Source organism: Xiphias gladius, chromosome 22 (genome assembly GCF_016859285.1).
Source record: "Xiphias gladius isolate SHS-SW01 ecotype Sanya breed wild chromosome 22, ASM1685928v1, whole genome shotgun sequence".
Classification (NCBI taxonomy): domain Eukaryota; kingdom Metazoa; phylum Chordata; class Actinopteri; order Istiophoriformes; family Xiphiidae; genus Xiphias; species Xiphias gladius.
The window spans coordinates 15732189-15746217 of NC_053421.1; the positions used below are offsets into that span (position 1 = coordinate 15732189).

A 14029-nucleotide genomic window follows, 5' to 3' on the forward strand; every position below is an offset into this window, starting at 1 on the left:
TATCATTTCAAACATGAGCAAGGCTATGGGGTTACGTAATGTCCATCCATGACCAGCCATTAGGCTGCCACTGTGTTGTGTAACACATTAGTGCACTGGACATAAGAAGAGTCAGGCTCAGAGGGCAGACTTGTGTAAACGTCCTATACATCTTTTTGAGAGAATATTTGTTAGAGAGTTTTTCATCCCAACATAAAGTCCCTAGTCAGCTCCCTCTGGCCACCCACAGTCCAACTCACCAACAACCTCAAGAGAGTCGGGATCAAGATGAACTCAAGATGAAGTTTAAAATATTCAGGATTTATTGGCACTGTGTGTGACAGTTTCCATCCTATATGGTTCTTGATCAGACAGGGAATTACCCTTTTATTTATTTATTTATTTATTTTTTTTTAATGAAGTTGTAATGATCCTGCATACAAAACCATCCACGTCCTTTGTTTACATCCCTCATCTCCGCCTCTTCAAGCGTGGCCAGGGGCTCCGAGCTCGCGCCGCTTGTTTACCAGCGCTCCGCCATTCACTGCGACACCGTCACATCCTACAACGACGAGGTAAGAAGAAGAAAACAGCTCGTCGCACACGGCGGCAGCCAATCAGCGGGCTGGTTTCTCTTCAGCATCTCGGAGGGACTGAGCCAACGGGCAGACCTGAGCTCGGGCAGCGCGGAGGAAGGAGACCGAGGCTGCGCGACGCGCAATGATGGTTTTGTGAAATTTACAAGGAGGTGGAGGACTTCGTAACCAGGTGATTAGAAACTGAATTTGGCATCCTTACTCTATTAGCACACGCTGGTTTTGTCTGATGGTAGATCTCGATGTTTTCACACTATGCAAGAAGGGAGAATTTGATGACTGCATGTCAGCCTACACAAATTCAGCTGACACCTTAAGTCGCCTTTTGTTCAGTTTTCATGTCTCTGCATGCTTCCTTATTACTCCCTTTGCAATACCCAGGTAGCTTTTTGAGACGTGAAGACATGTGGCAGCATGCTTTGCCCATCACTGAGCAAAATCGAAAGGTTTTTGCCATGGTTTAATGCCATGTTCTGCATTGGCAGACATGCATTAGGTGCTGACAATAACAAACTGATCACGTGGACTCGGTGTGAATCTGGCATTTGCAAGTTTATGTAACACGTTTCGCTCAAGAAACAAACTCCGACAGCCTGGTTAAACCAGCAGCTGCAGCCATGGCCAGTAACGTAAACATGAGCTTTTCCCTCTTCTGTTTATCTTTTAAATGGGGGCTCAATGAGAGTCAGAGTGAAGAGTTCTCCAATAAGCACCATTATTGGTCTGGAAGGATGATTGACAATGCACTTGGCCTGTGGCTGCAGCCTTTTTGCCAAGCTGCTGGGTTACATGGAAGTAGTTACATAATTATGCATGAAAAAAAAAAGAAATATGCCAAGTTTTTATTAGCTTCCTGATGCTCTAAGCAGCTACTCCTAATGAAAATGAAATATTAAGGAGGAAGGAGGAATGAGGCATGTGCATGGATGGAGTACAACATGTTCCGTCTCTGGACAGAAATACAGATGAGTGTGATGTAATCTGAGAAGTGCTGATTGGTTAATTGCAAATTAATACTGTTAAGAATGTGTATTAGATTCGGTTGGGACACTGGTCAGTGTCCAGTAGGGAAAGCAAGTAATGCAATATGACGTAAAAAGTGCCATTAAAAGACAGTACACCTCTACCATAAGGAAGGTAATGTGTTTATTTTCTCTCGGTGAGGCTCTGTAGCGGTGTTCTCCCCACAGGTTGAATTCGATATGCATGAGAAGACACTGTGTTTGTCCCAGATTTCACTGTTCTAGGTTTCATTTCACTGGTCCAAGAGCCTTTGGGTTCTGTCATAAAGGATTAACCTCAGAGTGTAAATTATCCCATCGTGTTTGTGATGACTCAAATTCAGGTCAGGCTTACAAAATAAAAGGATTGCTTTTGAACAAAATGAAGTGGGTTTTTTTTTTTTTCATGTGACCTTAACATTAGAGAATAGTTGCAACTGTGCGTTTCACTGTGTTTCATTTTTGGTGTTGGATAAGAGATGTTAGACATTAGATCGCATTTCCAGGACATTACAAAACTCTTAATTAAGTGAGACATTATACAACAGTCTGGCTTCTTAAAATCTGTACCTGGGCTCTACTCAGAGCTAATGTGCTGTTGGCTCAACAGGCCTTTCTCCATCTGAGCCATGTCAGGGACGCTTATGCTGTCTCTGGCATCACGTATTCCTCTTAAATGTGGAGTTGCATAAGGACCCCCAGGCTTTTTTCTACACTGTCTTATACCTCTATTTGGCTTGCTGCTGCTGCCAACAATAGCTGCTGTAGCTTGTTTCAAACATCTTGTTTTTCTATAGCACAATGCCTGCCAAGATCTTTGACTCACGGAGCAGTTAAAGGGTTTAGGGAGGCGAGGACTGACAGAGAAAGCCTAGCAGTGACCTCAGACTCGGGCTGCAGCACACTGATGTCATGCCTTCTCTCTTTGTGTCTTTCGGGAGAGAGTTAGGGTGGAGGACAGTGGCCAGACTGGGGAATGGTTAAGAGGTTGTATTCAGCAGTGTCAGGCGGAGTCCGTGTTAAAGGTTACAGCTAACATTGTTCTATATTTTTGTTGTTGTTACGAAAACACCAAAACCAATACAATGTGTTTGTCAATCTTTATCAGTGCTTTCCTCTCACCGCCTGTGGCTCTCAGTCCCAAGTCCATTCATTCCTGCTATAGAAAATCTTAAAATTTTCATGTATAAGTTTCATTTTTTTTTAAAATGCTGATCGATACACAAACATGAGTGAATGGGGCACTTCTTGGGGACTGTTTTCTTGTGCAGAGCAATACATACTTGGTACAATCGAGAGTTTTTATTAGTTCTATATATATATGTGCGTAGAGAGAGAGAGAGAGACATGGCTGCAGAGCGCCCTGGCTGGAATGGAACGGGTGGCGCTCATTTCTTAAACCACCAGAAACCCCACTTATGTAGAACAGGTGCGATCGACTTAAAATAAACCACAGTCCCCATTTGTAGTAATAGTTGGTTTAATACGACAATGACAACAGAGTTTTATAGCACATAGGAATAATCTATACTTGGCTCTGGCTACACAATAAATAATTGTTATTAGGATCAATTCATTGTTGGTTCTTTTCATGGGATTTTTTTGCCTATAAGAAACATTTTGAATACTGCCAGCCTTATCCTTTAAAGGTGGCGCTTCATTGGTCAACATTGTTCAGTAGTGCGTGTCCCATTCAGTAGTACACGTGGCGTGGCAGTTAGCCGACAGATATGGTGGACTATGTTAGATCAGCAGATCCGTCCTGAGCAGACTGGGTGTTTCGATGTAACAATGATGCTCTTAGTTTTACATCTGTGACTGACTGACATGGTCACATTCCAGGGCAGCTGCCTGGAATAGATAGTGATCTAGATCGAAAGCAGATGGGATCTCTGCATGCCCACTCACCGTGATGGCATGATAGAGGAGAAGGTTACTGTAAAACACTCTCCTCCCCCTCTCTCACGTCACATCACTCTCACAACAGTGTCATCATTTTGTGAGTTAGTCACCATCTGCCAAACCAGCAGTTAAAACACACCGAATTTTGAGTTTTTGTTTTTTTGGTGTTTCAGCGCGCATGCTGTGTACTGGCCGAGCTCCTCCCTTGAGAATGAATAGAATGTTCCAGCCAATGTTATACGTCGCCAGCAACGTATTGTTGCTATGAATAGATGTGGTTCAAAATGGGTCAGTTTATAGTTAAAGCACTCATCTGCTCAGTGTTTTGCCAGAAGGCGAGCGTATGCATGCATGCTGTCATCCAGTCATAGATTTTTCTCTGGAGATCTGCCCTTAGCCAATCGGCTTCTTGTGTGTATGTGGGTTAGAAAAAATTCACAGGAAAAAATTCTCTAAAATGATAGTCATATTTTTTTGTAATTATCGTTATAAACAAACCATACATAGCCTTGAATTACGCAAAAATCAATTATAGAATTTTACAATGTTTCAGCCACCCTTTCAGTATGTGCGCTATGGCAAACACTGTACCGAATAGTATTCTCTCCATACTGTCTATAATAATGAAAGAGGTTTTTCAGGGCACTGTCTCCTTTCATCTCAGTATGTGTTCTACTTCAGGTCACTGAACTCGACACGGTGTTAATGACCTCTCTCTTATGTATTGAACATGATGTGTTTGAGGAGGCTTGTTGTGCTGAGGACTTACACACTTGAAACTACTGACTATAAATTGGAGGAGGAGAATGAAAAGATTCCTTTGTTTCACATAGATTTTGCTGCTGTTGTGGATGCACAAAGGAAAACGCACAGTGGTTAGTTACTCTACTGAGAGGATGTGGATACCCACTGAAAATAAAGTCAATAGCGGTGGAGACTCAGTGTGGGCATTACAGGAAGCTACTGTATAAAACTGAATCCAACATCATCAAAACCTACATCACGTGAACACACAAAGTAGATTTGAATGTGTACCTACTGTAATAACACACATTTTGCTTCCCTTGCATTACAGTATAATTCTGTGTAAAATGAATAAGTAAATCCCCATCATATCATCATTAAATGTATAGTTTGAACTACTTAATTAAAAAAAAAAAAACGTAGGTGTGTGGTGATCTACGGAGAGCGTCGTGTTAGTTAAAAAGAAAGAAACATTTTTCAAGTAGGCTGGATATTGGCATTGATCTATCGAATCAACTGAATTTCGATTAAGACATTCCAGATACGATTTGATTGGATTAATCACGATTTTATTTTAGTGAAATCTCGAATATGAAAGTACATCAAGTAAATACAAATATTTTATATAATGAATATGAAGGTGTTTTTAAGAATTTATGCTAGGAACTTAAATTGTTATTTTCCTTTCTTTTAATATGAAATAGCTCAAATTGCAAGTTATTGGCTAAATTGATAACACATTTCACTGTTATAAAATTGTGGACCGAAACAGTTAACCAGGGAAGACACTATAATTTATAACAAGTCATCACAGTCATACCTACTGTATATCATTTTCTGCAAATGTACACATATTCACTGTGAAAAGGCACAGATATAAATAGCGATCTTGAGACTTTAAGAATCGTTACAATATCATTCAACTGAAAATAGTGATTAAATGTCAAATCGATCTGTTTGACCCAGCCCTATCCCCAAAGTATGGCCTGGTTGCAATGGCTGCTTAGTGTATAAAATACATTTTAAAAGTTATGTTTCTTTTGTTTGTAAGTTTATTACTGCGAATTTGTGCACTGAGTTACGAGAGTGTTTCGTTGCTGGATGGATTTAGATTTTCCATTAAAAACGAAAACCCCTAAATATGTGAACATACTTCACGCATTTGTACCTCCCTGATCATAGATGTAGTTGAGAAGTAAAAATTTCCAGCTTCGGCAGCCTCGGTTACTCCATCTCGATTTTCTTGGCCTGAGTCCTCAATGACATATGACTACAGAAACCCCTCCCATCAATAGTGGCACTCTGCGATGTCACCATGCGTGTATGTGTGAAGACATGGGCATGGGTCAGACAGAGAAGCCACTAGCACCGGACAATGGGTTCCCAGTTTCTTTAGTTCTGAATGCCATTATTCATACAGCTTAATAATCTCTGTTTTTTTTTTTCCCTTAAGAATTGACATCCTGATTATAATGGCTTTATGCAGTGTCAATCTGCGAACTTTTGTTCCCATCTAAGTGTCAAGGAAACAAAACCCTTCACTTTACATGGTGCCATTGGGGGTGAGTGAAAGAAGTTTACTGGTGACTTGAGGGACCCGCTTGAAACTTTGCTACCCGGAACAGACACTATAGTCCACGGGACACGGCATCTCTCTCCGGTTTGAATCTTGTTTATATCTGTTTAAACAGTAGCGAGTACAACGACTGGCAAATAGTTTTAGAGACTTTGTTGGAGTGTACTTTGCCATGGCAACACCCAACCTTTACCAGTGCTGAGCTGAGTATGGGAACAGCTGAAAGGTGAGCAGAGAACCATCACTTGCTACGAATACAGTGCAGAGTTAAATTAATAGAAATAGCAGAGGGGCTTTTCTTGCCATTTTATAAGATAGTACTTTGGTTTTCCTGCTTCTTCCCAAATGAATATGGACTAAAGAAAGTCCTTCAGACGTTGTTCAAGTATGAGGCTGAGTTGAGAAGGTGCTGTCCTGTAGCTCTGTACATAGAGATGCAAATCTGGATGATGTTGTGTTTGGAGAGGAATCCCTGTACTCAGAGAGAATGAAATCATCCAAAGCAAGAGAGAGAAGTGAAGCCGTTGCACAGTGAGAAAACCCATCCTTAAAAGATGTGTCACAACAAACCGTAACTGATATACAGAAGCTATCTTGGAGTAATTTAGTGTTAATGATGATTGAGGGGATTTTGATCTTGCTCCTTTTGAAGCTGTGGTTATAATTCTCTCCATTCTGAAGGTTTTCCTTAAATGTATCTCTGTGTCTGTGTGCCAGGCTGGATTATACATTGTGGCAATGTTGATTGTGTTTATATTGGAGCAAGATTGAAGAGTGAAGAGGACCAGTGGAATATTTTACTTTTTGTAGTGACTCTGTGTTAATTGCTTTCATTATATTCTTTTCTCTGTCTTCCTCTTTCTGGCACTCACATGTGCAAAGCCACATCCTCTCACATAATTCACCTGCATTCTCATCTTTTCCACAGCACAGAGAGAAATCTAAAGTCGGCTAATCCAAGCACTGCACAAAGGGAACCAAATTCCTGCACAAGCATGGCAGACCAGAAGTAAGTTTTAGAAGTCATCTACAGCACAAGAGCCTTCACTGCACATTTTGTGTTAGTTCAAATACCCATCCACTCTCTTGGTTCTTGATTTGTGTGCCTTTGAATTCCACAGAGGTCTATTTATATCCTTCACCTCTGTGCCAGAACACATAAGACATCTGCCCGTTCACAGGCAGTGTGAACACAGAAACACACCTCTGGAGAGTCTAATCTTGCCTGTAACATGGAAGTACCTTGCAAAAAGGGACAACCAGGGACAAATTAGCAAACTGGGTCTTTACCTTATGGCTTGATGGACCAAAAACCCTCTCCTTCCTTCCTGGTGTACAGACTGTGATTAAATGTCTTTTTCTCTTGTATCTGTTGATTTTGATCAACTCCATCAGCTTTTCCTGTAAATCTTGATAGGATTTCTTTAATGTTGCTACTTGATGTAAGATACATGGTTTGAAGGAGCAGCTTCAGTGCATGTGTTAAGCTTTCCTTTTTATTATCTAAACTCTTGTAATTTTTTCCCACTCAGAGACAACATAGATGACTTTAAAGTCCAGACAGCCAAGCATCCTAACATTGGCTCGGCCACTTTACGGCCGCACAGTGAACAGTCTAAAGATCGAGCGTCCAAAAGGCTTTCATCTGAGTCTAATGGGACCAGTGAAGGAGATGTGGGTTCGTCCACACCGGTGGAGGTGACTGCTTTAGAAGAGTCATTTCGGCGCTTCGCCATCCACGGTGACACTCGCGCTACCGGCAAGGACATGCACGGCAAGAACTGGTCCAAACTCTGCAAGGACTGCGGTGTTATTGACGGCAAGAACATCACCCTCACTGACGTGGACATCGTCTTCAGCAAAGTCAAGTAAGAAAAGGCAACGAATGCATTTTTCTAAAGACTAAATATTGTGAAATCATCCTCAGCCTATATGGGGTTTTTGCCTTTCATTAATCTGCCAACATCTGAGCCAACCAAGATCTCATAACTGGCATGTCATTACATGACTGTGCTCTTTTACTGCATAACGTGATATTACTGTTGCAGTGGCAGAGATAACTACAGTTTTAGTCACCTAGATCAACATGCCCAAAAGGCCAATGTGGAGCTTTGTGGTAGCAAAGAATTGGAGGTGAGAACTGGCTCAGGACTGCACTGTAGGTATGACTGACAAAGGATGTTTATATTCTGTTTCATTAGCGTCCATAGTATTAAATCAATGGCATTGTCTTTAGCACACAGACAAGAAAAACAGGCACCTACCTTATTGTACACTGACAGACCGCACAGAAGGAGCAATGAAAACTGGCTGAATGTTGCATTGTAGGCGGCTTAATCTGTTTCTTGGTGTTTCATTAAAGTCAATAAAATGAACACAATGATTACCGTCACTTTAGAAAACTACCTTAATATTAGCAACAACTCAAAGACACATATTTTGTAGCTATGTAATACCATGTTTCTGGCCAATATTGCTATTCTTTCATATTTTAAGTTGGCTTTGGGTGAAATGGGTCAGGGCTCTGGGTCCATCAGAAACAGCAGCCAGAGCAACAGGCCAGGGTGGCTCATCCTTAATGTTTTCAGGCAGCACTCATTCATCCATTACTGCTTGATTTAAGTGAGGTAGAGTCTAATAATAAGCTGTGACCTCAACGTCATTTCACCAATGGAGAAAACTTTTCATCTGTACAGCTGTGCTTATGTTTACCAAGTGTACTGTCTGCAAGCCATTTTATGCTGTTAACACACAGACAGATGGCTGTAGATATCTCCCACAGCACAATAAATATTAGTGTTGTTACAGTGTTGCCCACATACAGTACGGTTCATACAGTTGTTCATTACGTGGCACAGAATAAAGATTGATGTAAGAAAGGACAAGGCTTTCACACTGTGGGTTTGCGCGGGGTTATTTTAGAGATCTTCATTCATACACAAAGCAGCTTTTAATTTTTTTTTTTTTTTTTTTTACCCTGGTTGAATGATGTGAATAAAAATGATTCTGCTAGACAGCACCAGAACAGAGGAGTATGGCTGGAAGCCACTCATTATCATGTCTTGCTACAGGAGAGGAGAGGTCGCTTGGGAATCTCACACTGATTTAGTAGATTTTCCATCTTCTGCTTGTGTGTAACCAAAGTTCAATCTCAGTCATTTTGTGTACACACTTATATACATGAGATTCGAAAAAAGTTTTTAGTGTTATTTTTCTGGTTGAAACTGTTTGTTCCTGTCCTGTGTTTAGGAGAGATAAAATACTGTATTTCAAAAAGCTGTTAAGTTAGTTAAAAATGTATTTCCACACAACTAGGACTAACTGCTTACTGACTACTACTTCCAAGAAACAGTGCAGTGTAAACTAACTGTCTATATATTTTCATATCTGATTTCTTGCATACCAAGTAGAAACATGCAATTTCCTAAATAAAACAAACAAACAAAAAAAACCTCACAAAAATATTTTACACAGGGACAGTTAAACATGCAGTAGCAGGATTCAGTCCTCATTTATAGCCTTTCAAAGGCCGGCCATACATATGGCTTCTGATGCTACAGACTTATTTAAACTAGAGACTTACATATTTGACCAGGTTTATTTATGCATGTTTATAATATTAAGCATTATCATTTATCATCTGTAGCATTTCTACACCCCATCCTTCCACTTACAGAACATGTTGTGACTCATGAAGAGCTATCCTGACAGCCTAATACTACACATTCGCAGAACCTGCTGCTTGGCTGCAGGATATAACAATTGAGAATGGAATTTGCAGACTGAGGCATAACAGTAGTAGTCTACACTGCTAGTCCTTTCATGATTGGCATTATTATTGTGCTTAAGATGGCCATTGTCTGCATAAAGATAATAGGCAACCTGGCCAAGAACTGGACAAATTTTCTTACATTTGTGAAGTATCCTTGTATTTTTGGACTTTTAGTCACCCACGTCAACACCTTGGCAGTAGACATGGCAATGGGCATTTATTGTGTTTACTGCTCTGAACATTTTTCTTGGCAACACTAGAGAAGGAACTTTGAGCTGACTGTGGGATTTAAGCTTGATTACATCTTGTTCTATTGGTGAGCAATATTTAAAAATGTGCAAACAGTGTGGTGTAACCACTTGAGACAGTTAAGTAAAGAAGCATGCTCCCTTTCTTTTCACACGTTTTAAGTGGGGAATCTGTGCAGTGTTGTTTACATAAGGTCCATGGATGTGTGTTTGGCAGATGAGTTGGCAGGCTTTGTTGTCTGAGCCCTACCGGTTCTAATCAGGGTCCCGGGTAGTCCAGCATGCATTTTGAACCAGTCTACAGCTCTGCAGTGTGTTGAGAAGGATAGTACAGTAAAATCTGAACAAGGCATGTGGTGTGTGTGCACTTCAGAGGCAGCGACAGGATAAAAAGAGGTACAGACTGAAGGGAGGGGCTCAATTTCATGTAGTTTCTGACTCCAGGCATGGATGAGCGAGGGAGGGCTGCTATGCCAGAGATGTAGATCTCCACTTTTCTTTTAATCAGTGTCAAAGCTCTTTGCTTGCACATGAAAAATTAAACATCTTAATGAGCACTGGCTAATCACAGCATGGCTGAATTATCCCTTATTTATTGTGGGCATAGCGGTCTGCTGCACCACCCTGAGTCTCTGCTGTGCTGTCTGCCTGCTTCGAGCCAGAACACGACAGCATAAATTACGGATGAGGTAGAAATCTGGCGTGGACTAATTAATTGCTTGCATCATCTTAGGGTCTTTTCGAGGCCTGGGTTGTATTTCCTCATCACTGAACACGATTGTAGGCGATACAGGAGAATTTTTGCGTGAAACAGAATCAGCCAGCCACTGTGTCAGATCCATATGGATCATGTACTACAGATGGTTGAACTATGTAAACAGCAGGTCAGCTACAACAGTATCCCAAACTAAAATAAATTTCCGCTTGCCCTCTAAACTTTGTCTTTTTTAACCTTATCACAGCCTCCTCAGATTTGCGGGTTTACACAGCTTAACCATTTGTATACTTTGGGGAATTTAATAGCTCAGTGTGGAGTGATCTGCGGAGAACACACAGTTATCTTCCTTGGACAGAAAAAGCAGCTGGAAGTCCAGTTTCCCCTCTGACAATAGACAGCAGGGAACAGGCACAGAGGAATGGAGCTCTCATATGTTCAACACTGATGGATTGCCCAAACAAAACCAGTCACTGGATGAGTCAAATTAATAATAAACCCAAACATCCATGTTTACTGTAGCTTGTTGCTATGACAGCAGGTTGCCCAGGGAGACTGCAGGCTTTATAGCCTGTTGTTTAGGTGATTTATCACCACAGCAATGGCTGTTTGTGTTTGTGTTACTATGCACTTTTAACATCGAAGTGAAATGGGCAAATGGCCAGTTAAACAACTAGAGCGCTCTCAGAAGGAGAATGATTGATGATGATGGTCTGTGGCACGGTGTTGTCAGTGGTTACAACAATTTAAGCTTATAAATGAGAATGCAATGCTTCACGTCACCCCTCCAGGCTCTTAGTTGCATTCGGCAGGTCTAACTGTCCCTGTTCGACAGCTGGAATGAAAAACGTCAGGGCTCTGGGCCCTGAGTACTGCAGCTGAACTATACACCTGAACACAATATGATAAATAATATGAAGAGACAGTCATATATACAGCCTACAGCTGCGTGTGTAAGTCTGGGGAGTTGCTCAGATGACAGTTAAGTACTGAGACACACTGGGAGACGAGATCCAAACAGTAAAAGTTTTCTCATTGTTTATCTCAGCAGGATACCATCTCCATGCTGTCTTACATCTGCCATGCTGAAGTGATCACACACATCTGTGTGTACACTACTGTCGGCTCTCGTTTTATGCTTTCAGGCTGTACTAAGAGACGGTGGAAAAGACCTGCGATAGAGCAAACCTAAACCTTTGTGGGTTTTATGCGCTATACTGTGTCAAGTGTTATCCCATACTTAGGCTCCTTTTCCACTTACATTTCAGGAAGAAATCCTTTCGCACCATCACATTTGACGAGTTCAAGGTTGCACTTGGAGAGCTGGCCAGGAAGAAATATAAAGACAAGACTGGACAGGAGGCTGAGGCCGAGGTCTTCAAGCTGATCGAAGGGAAGGCACCTATCATTGCAGGAGTCACGGTAAGACTCAAAACTCGAATGACACTGATGTCATTACAGATCACATCATGTCCATTGTACCACCAGTCACGGAATAAACTCAAATGTCGTGCAAACTTCCTCACAGAGAGCCGTGGCCTCCCCGACAGTGAGCCGCCTTACGGACACCACCAAGTTTACAGGGTCACACAAAGAGCGTTTTGACGACACCGGACGCGGGAAGGGTAAGGCAGGACGAGTAGACATAGTTGACACTTCCGGATATGTCTCGGGATACAAACATCAAGGGTCATATGAAAAGAAAGTCAATAAACCCACCGTGGCCAAACCCATGTGAGGGCGAAGATGAGGAAACAAACATTTGATCAACTACTACGATAATTTTCTATTAAAAAAAGAGTACTCAAAGAAAGCACAAAAGAATAGGATTACATATATTTTCCCTACCATCTATTTTGTGTGTGTGAGACAGAGAGAGAGATGTCTTTGATTTCCTCTCTTTGTCAAGTGTGAGAACTGGAAATTGTTTACATCTATTTTTACAAAGTCATCACCAGCTGGTACATTCCTGTCTGATAGCAAGTTACTGCCAAACACTGAAGAGAACAAATGAGAGAAACTGCTATGCTATGAATATTGAAGCTTTGTTGTTATGATAGGGCCTTATAATATTTATTGAGCACAATGAACAACAACATGCCAAGAAAAACAAAAATGGGGCAACGGTTTGATGAATTAACAACATTGCACTTTTTAATGGAAATGTTTCTATTCCCATGTTTAGCTTAAAAAAATGCATTTTTAATGTCTGGCAGAGTTTCAGTGATAATTGGCACAGATCCTTGACATAGATATTATCAAAGTTTATTTCTTTTGAAAATTAAGTTAACTCCAACATGTGTTAATTGTTTATCTGCCATTCCCACTTGTCACCCGCTGTTAAATCTTTATAAAATCTGCTGTTTATTTTTTAATTTCATAAGCTCACATTGTCCAGCCTAGAAAGATATATTAAGAGTTTTATCAACTTGTTTTATACTTTTTTTTTTTCTTTTTGCAAAAATACAATTAAGTTAGAAGTCAGACAGAACATTTTTGACCTCTGCCATATCTGCTTGTTTCTGTGAATACTTAAAACATAGAAGAGTCCTACCATGCAAATCTTTTTAATGGGCCTGCCTAGAACACGTAAAAACTAATTTAACAGCACTTTCCTATTTTATCTTAAACCATCTTTTTCAGAGCCATTGTATCTACCTACACGCAAACAATTTTGCTAAAATGCATTTTGAATATTAGATTGGTGAATATAGCTGAAGGACGCTCGAACAACAGTAGATGAGCTCAGTTGTACAAGATTGTATTTTTAACAATTTACTTATATTGTTACTCCGTTATTCAGATTTCTATACAGTAGTTCTAATATATTTGTGGTAAGATTGTGTCTATTCTAAAACGTTATGGCCACATGGCTTAATTTATGACACTGGCTTCATATGTTTTTATTCTTCCTGTATTGCTGTACTTTGTGCATGTTTTGTATATTGCATTTGATTCAGAAGCATATAGTTGACAGGAGTTTGTCTTATCTGAACTGCTGTGCCTGCTGTGAGGACAGACTACTGGACCGACTTAATTATTTTCTTGAGAAAATTACATTAAGTGATGAAATTGTGGGATCATGATAAAATCTTTTATTGCTTGAAATCAATATGTATCAACTTGTACATGTACAAAGTCAGCTACCCTCTAATGCTATTATATATGTCTATTGATAAAGATTTACAGTACCTTTTTATGTGCGATACTGTCATCCAAGGCAAGGCATTCAAAACAAAAGCAAGGTTTTACTGATGTATCCTGACATACTGTATACCGTACGAGATAAAGGGAAAATTGCAAACAAGTAATATACTTTTGTAGAATAATATTTTTCCAACATAGTGACAGTGTTTTTGCCACACTTGTCACTGTAACCTCAGCTGATGAGGAATCATGCATCAAGGAAAACTAGCAGCAATCAGTGTGTTAGTTTTTGTCTGCTGCAGTAGCTTGAGTATGATCTGTTTTCTGTTCTTAATGCCAAATACTGTGC

General features: G+C 40.4%; 1 protein-coding gene across 2 annotated transcripts; it reads left to right on the forward strand.

Annotated features, from left to right (window-relative positions):
• Positions 1–490: 490 nt before the first annotated feature.
• Positions 491–13982, forward strand: LOC120784619 (tubulin polymerization-promoting protein). 2 transcript variants are annotated; one of them, XM_040118562.1, is made up of 5 exons: positions 491–747; positions 6727–6807; positions 7331–7666; positions 11802–11955; positions 12062–13982. In XM_040118562.1, the coding sequence occupies exons 2-5, from the start codon at positions 6794–6796 to the stop codon at positions 12269–12271; spliced, it is 714 nt and encodes a 237-aa protein (XP_039974496.1). In that variant the 5' UTR covers positions 491–747; positions 6727–6793; the 3' UTR covers positions 12272–13982. The 2 variants fall into 2 exon arrangements, with proteins under 2 accessions (XP_039974496.1, XP_039974498.1); XM_040118564.1 differs by having other exon boundaries at positions 6732–6807.
• Positions 13983–14029: the final 47 nt, after the last annotated feature.

What these genes read in the sequence shown, in the direction of transcription:
- LOC120784619 (XM_040118562.1), top strand. An exon ending in ATCGTCTTCAGCAAAGTCAA is followed by an intron (nt 7,667 to 11,801) that starts GTAAGAAAAGGC and finishes CTTACATTTCAG; the next exon opens with GAAGAAATCCTTTCGCACCA. An exon ending in CTATCATTGCAGGAGTCACG is followed by an intron (nt 11,956 to 12,061) that starts GTAAGACTCAAA and finishes ACTTCCTCACAG; the next exon opens with AGAGCCGTGGCCTCCCCGAC.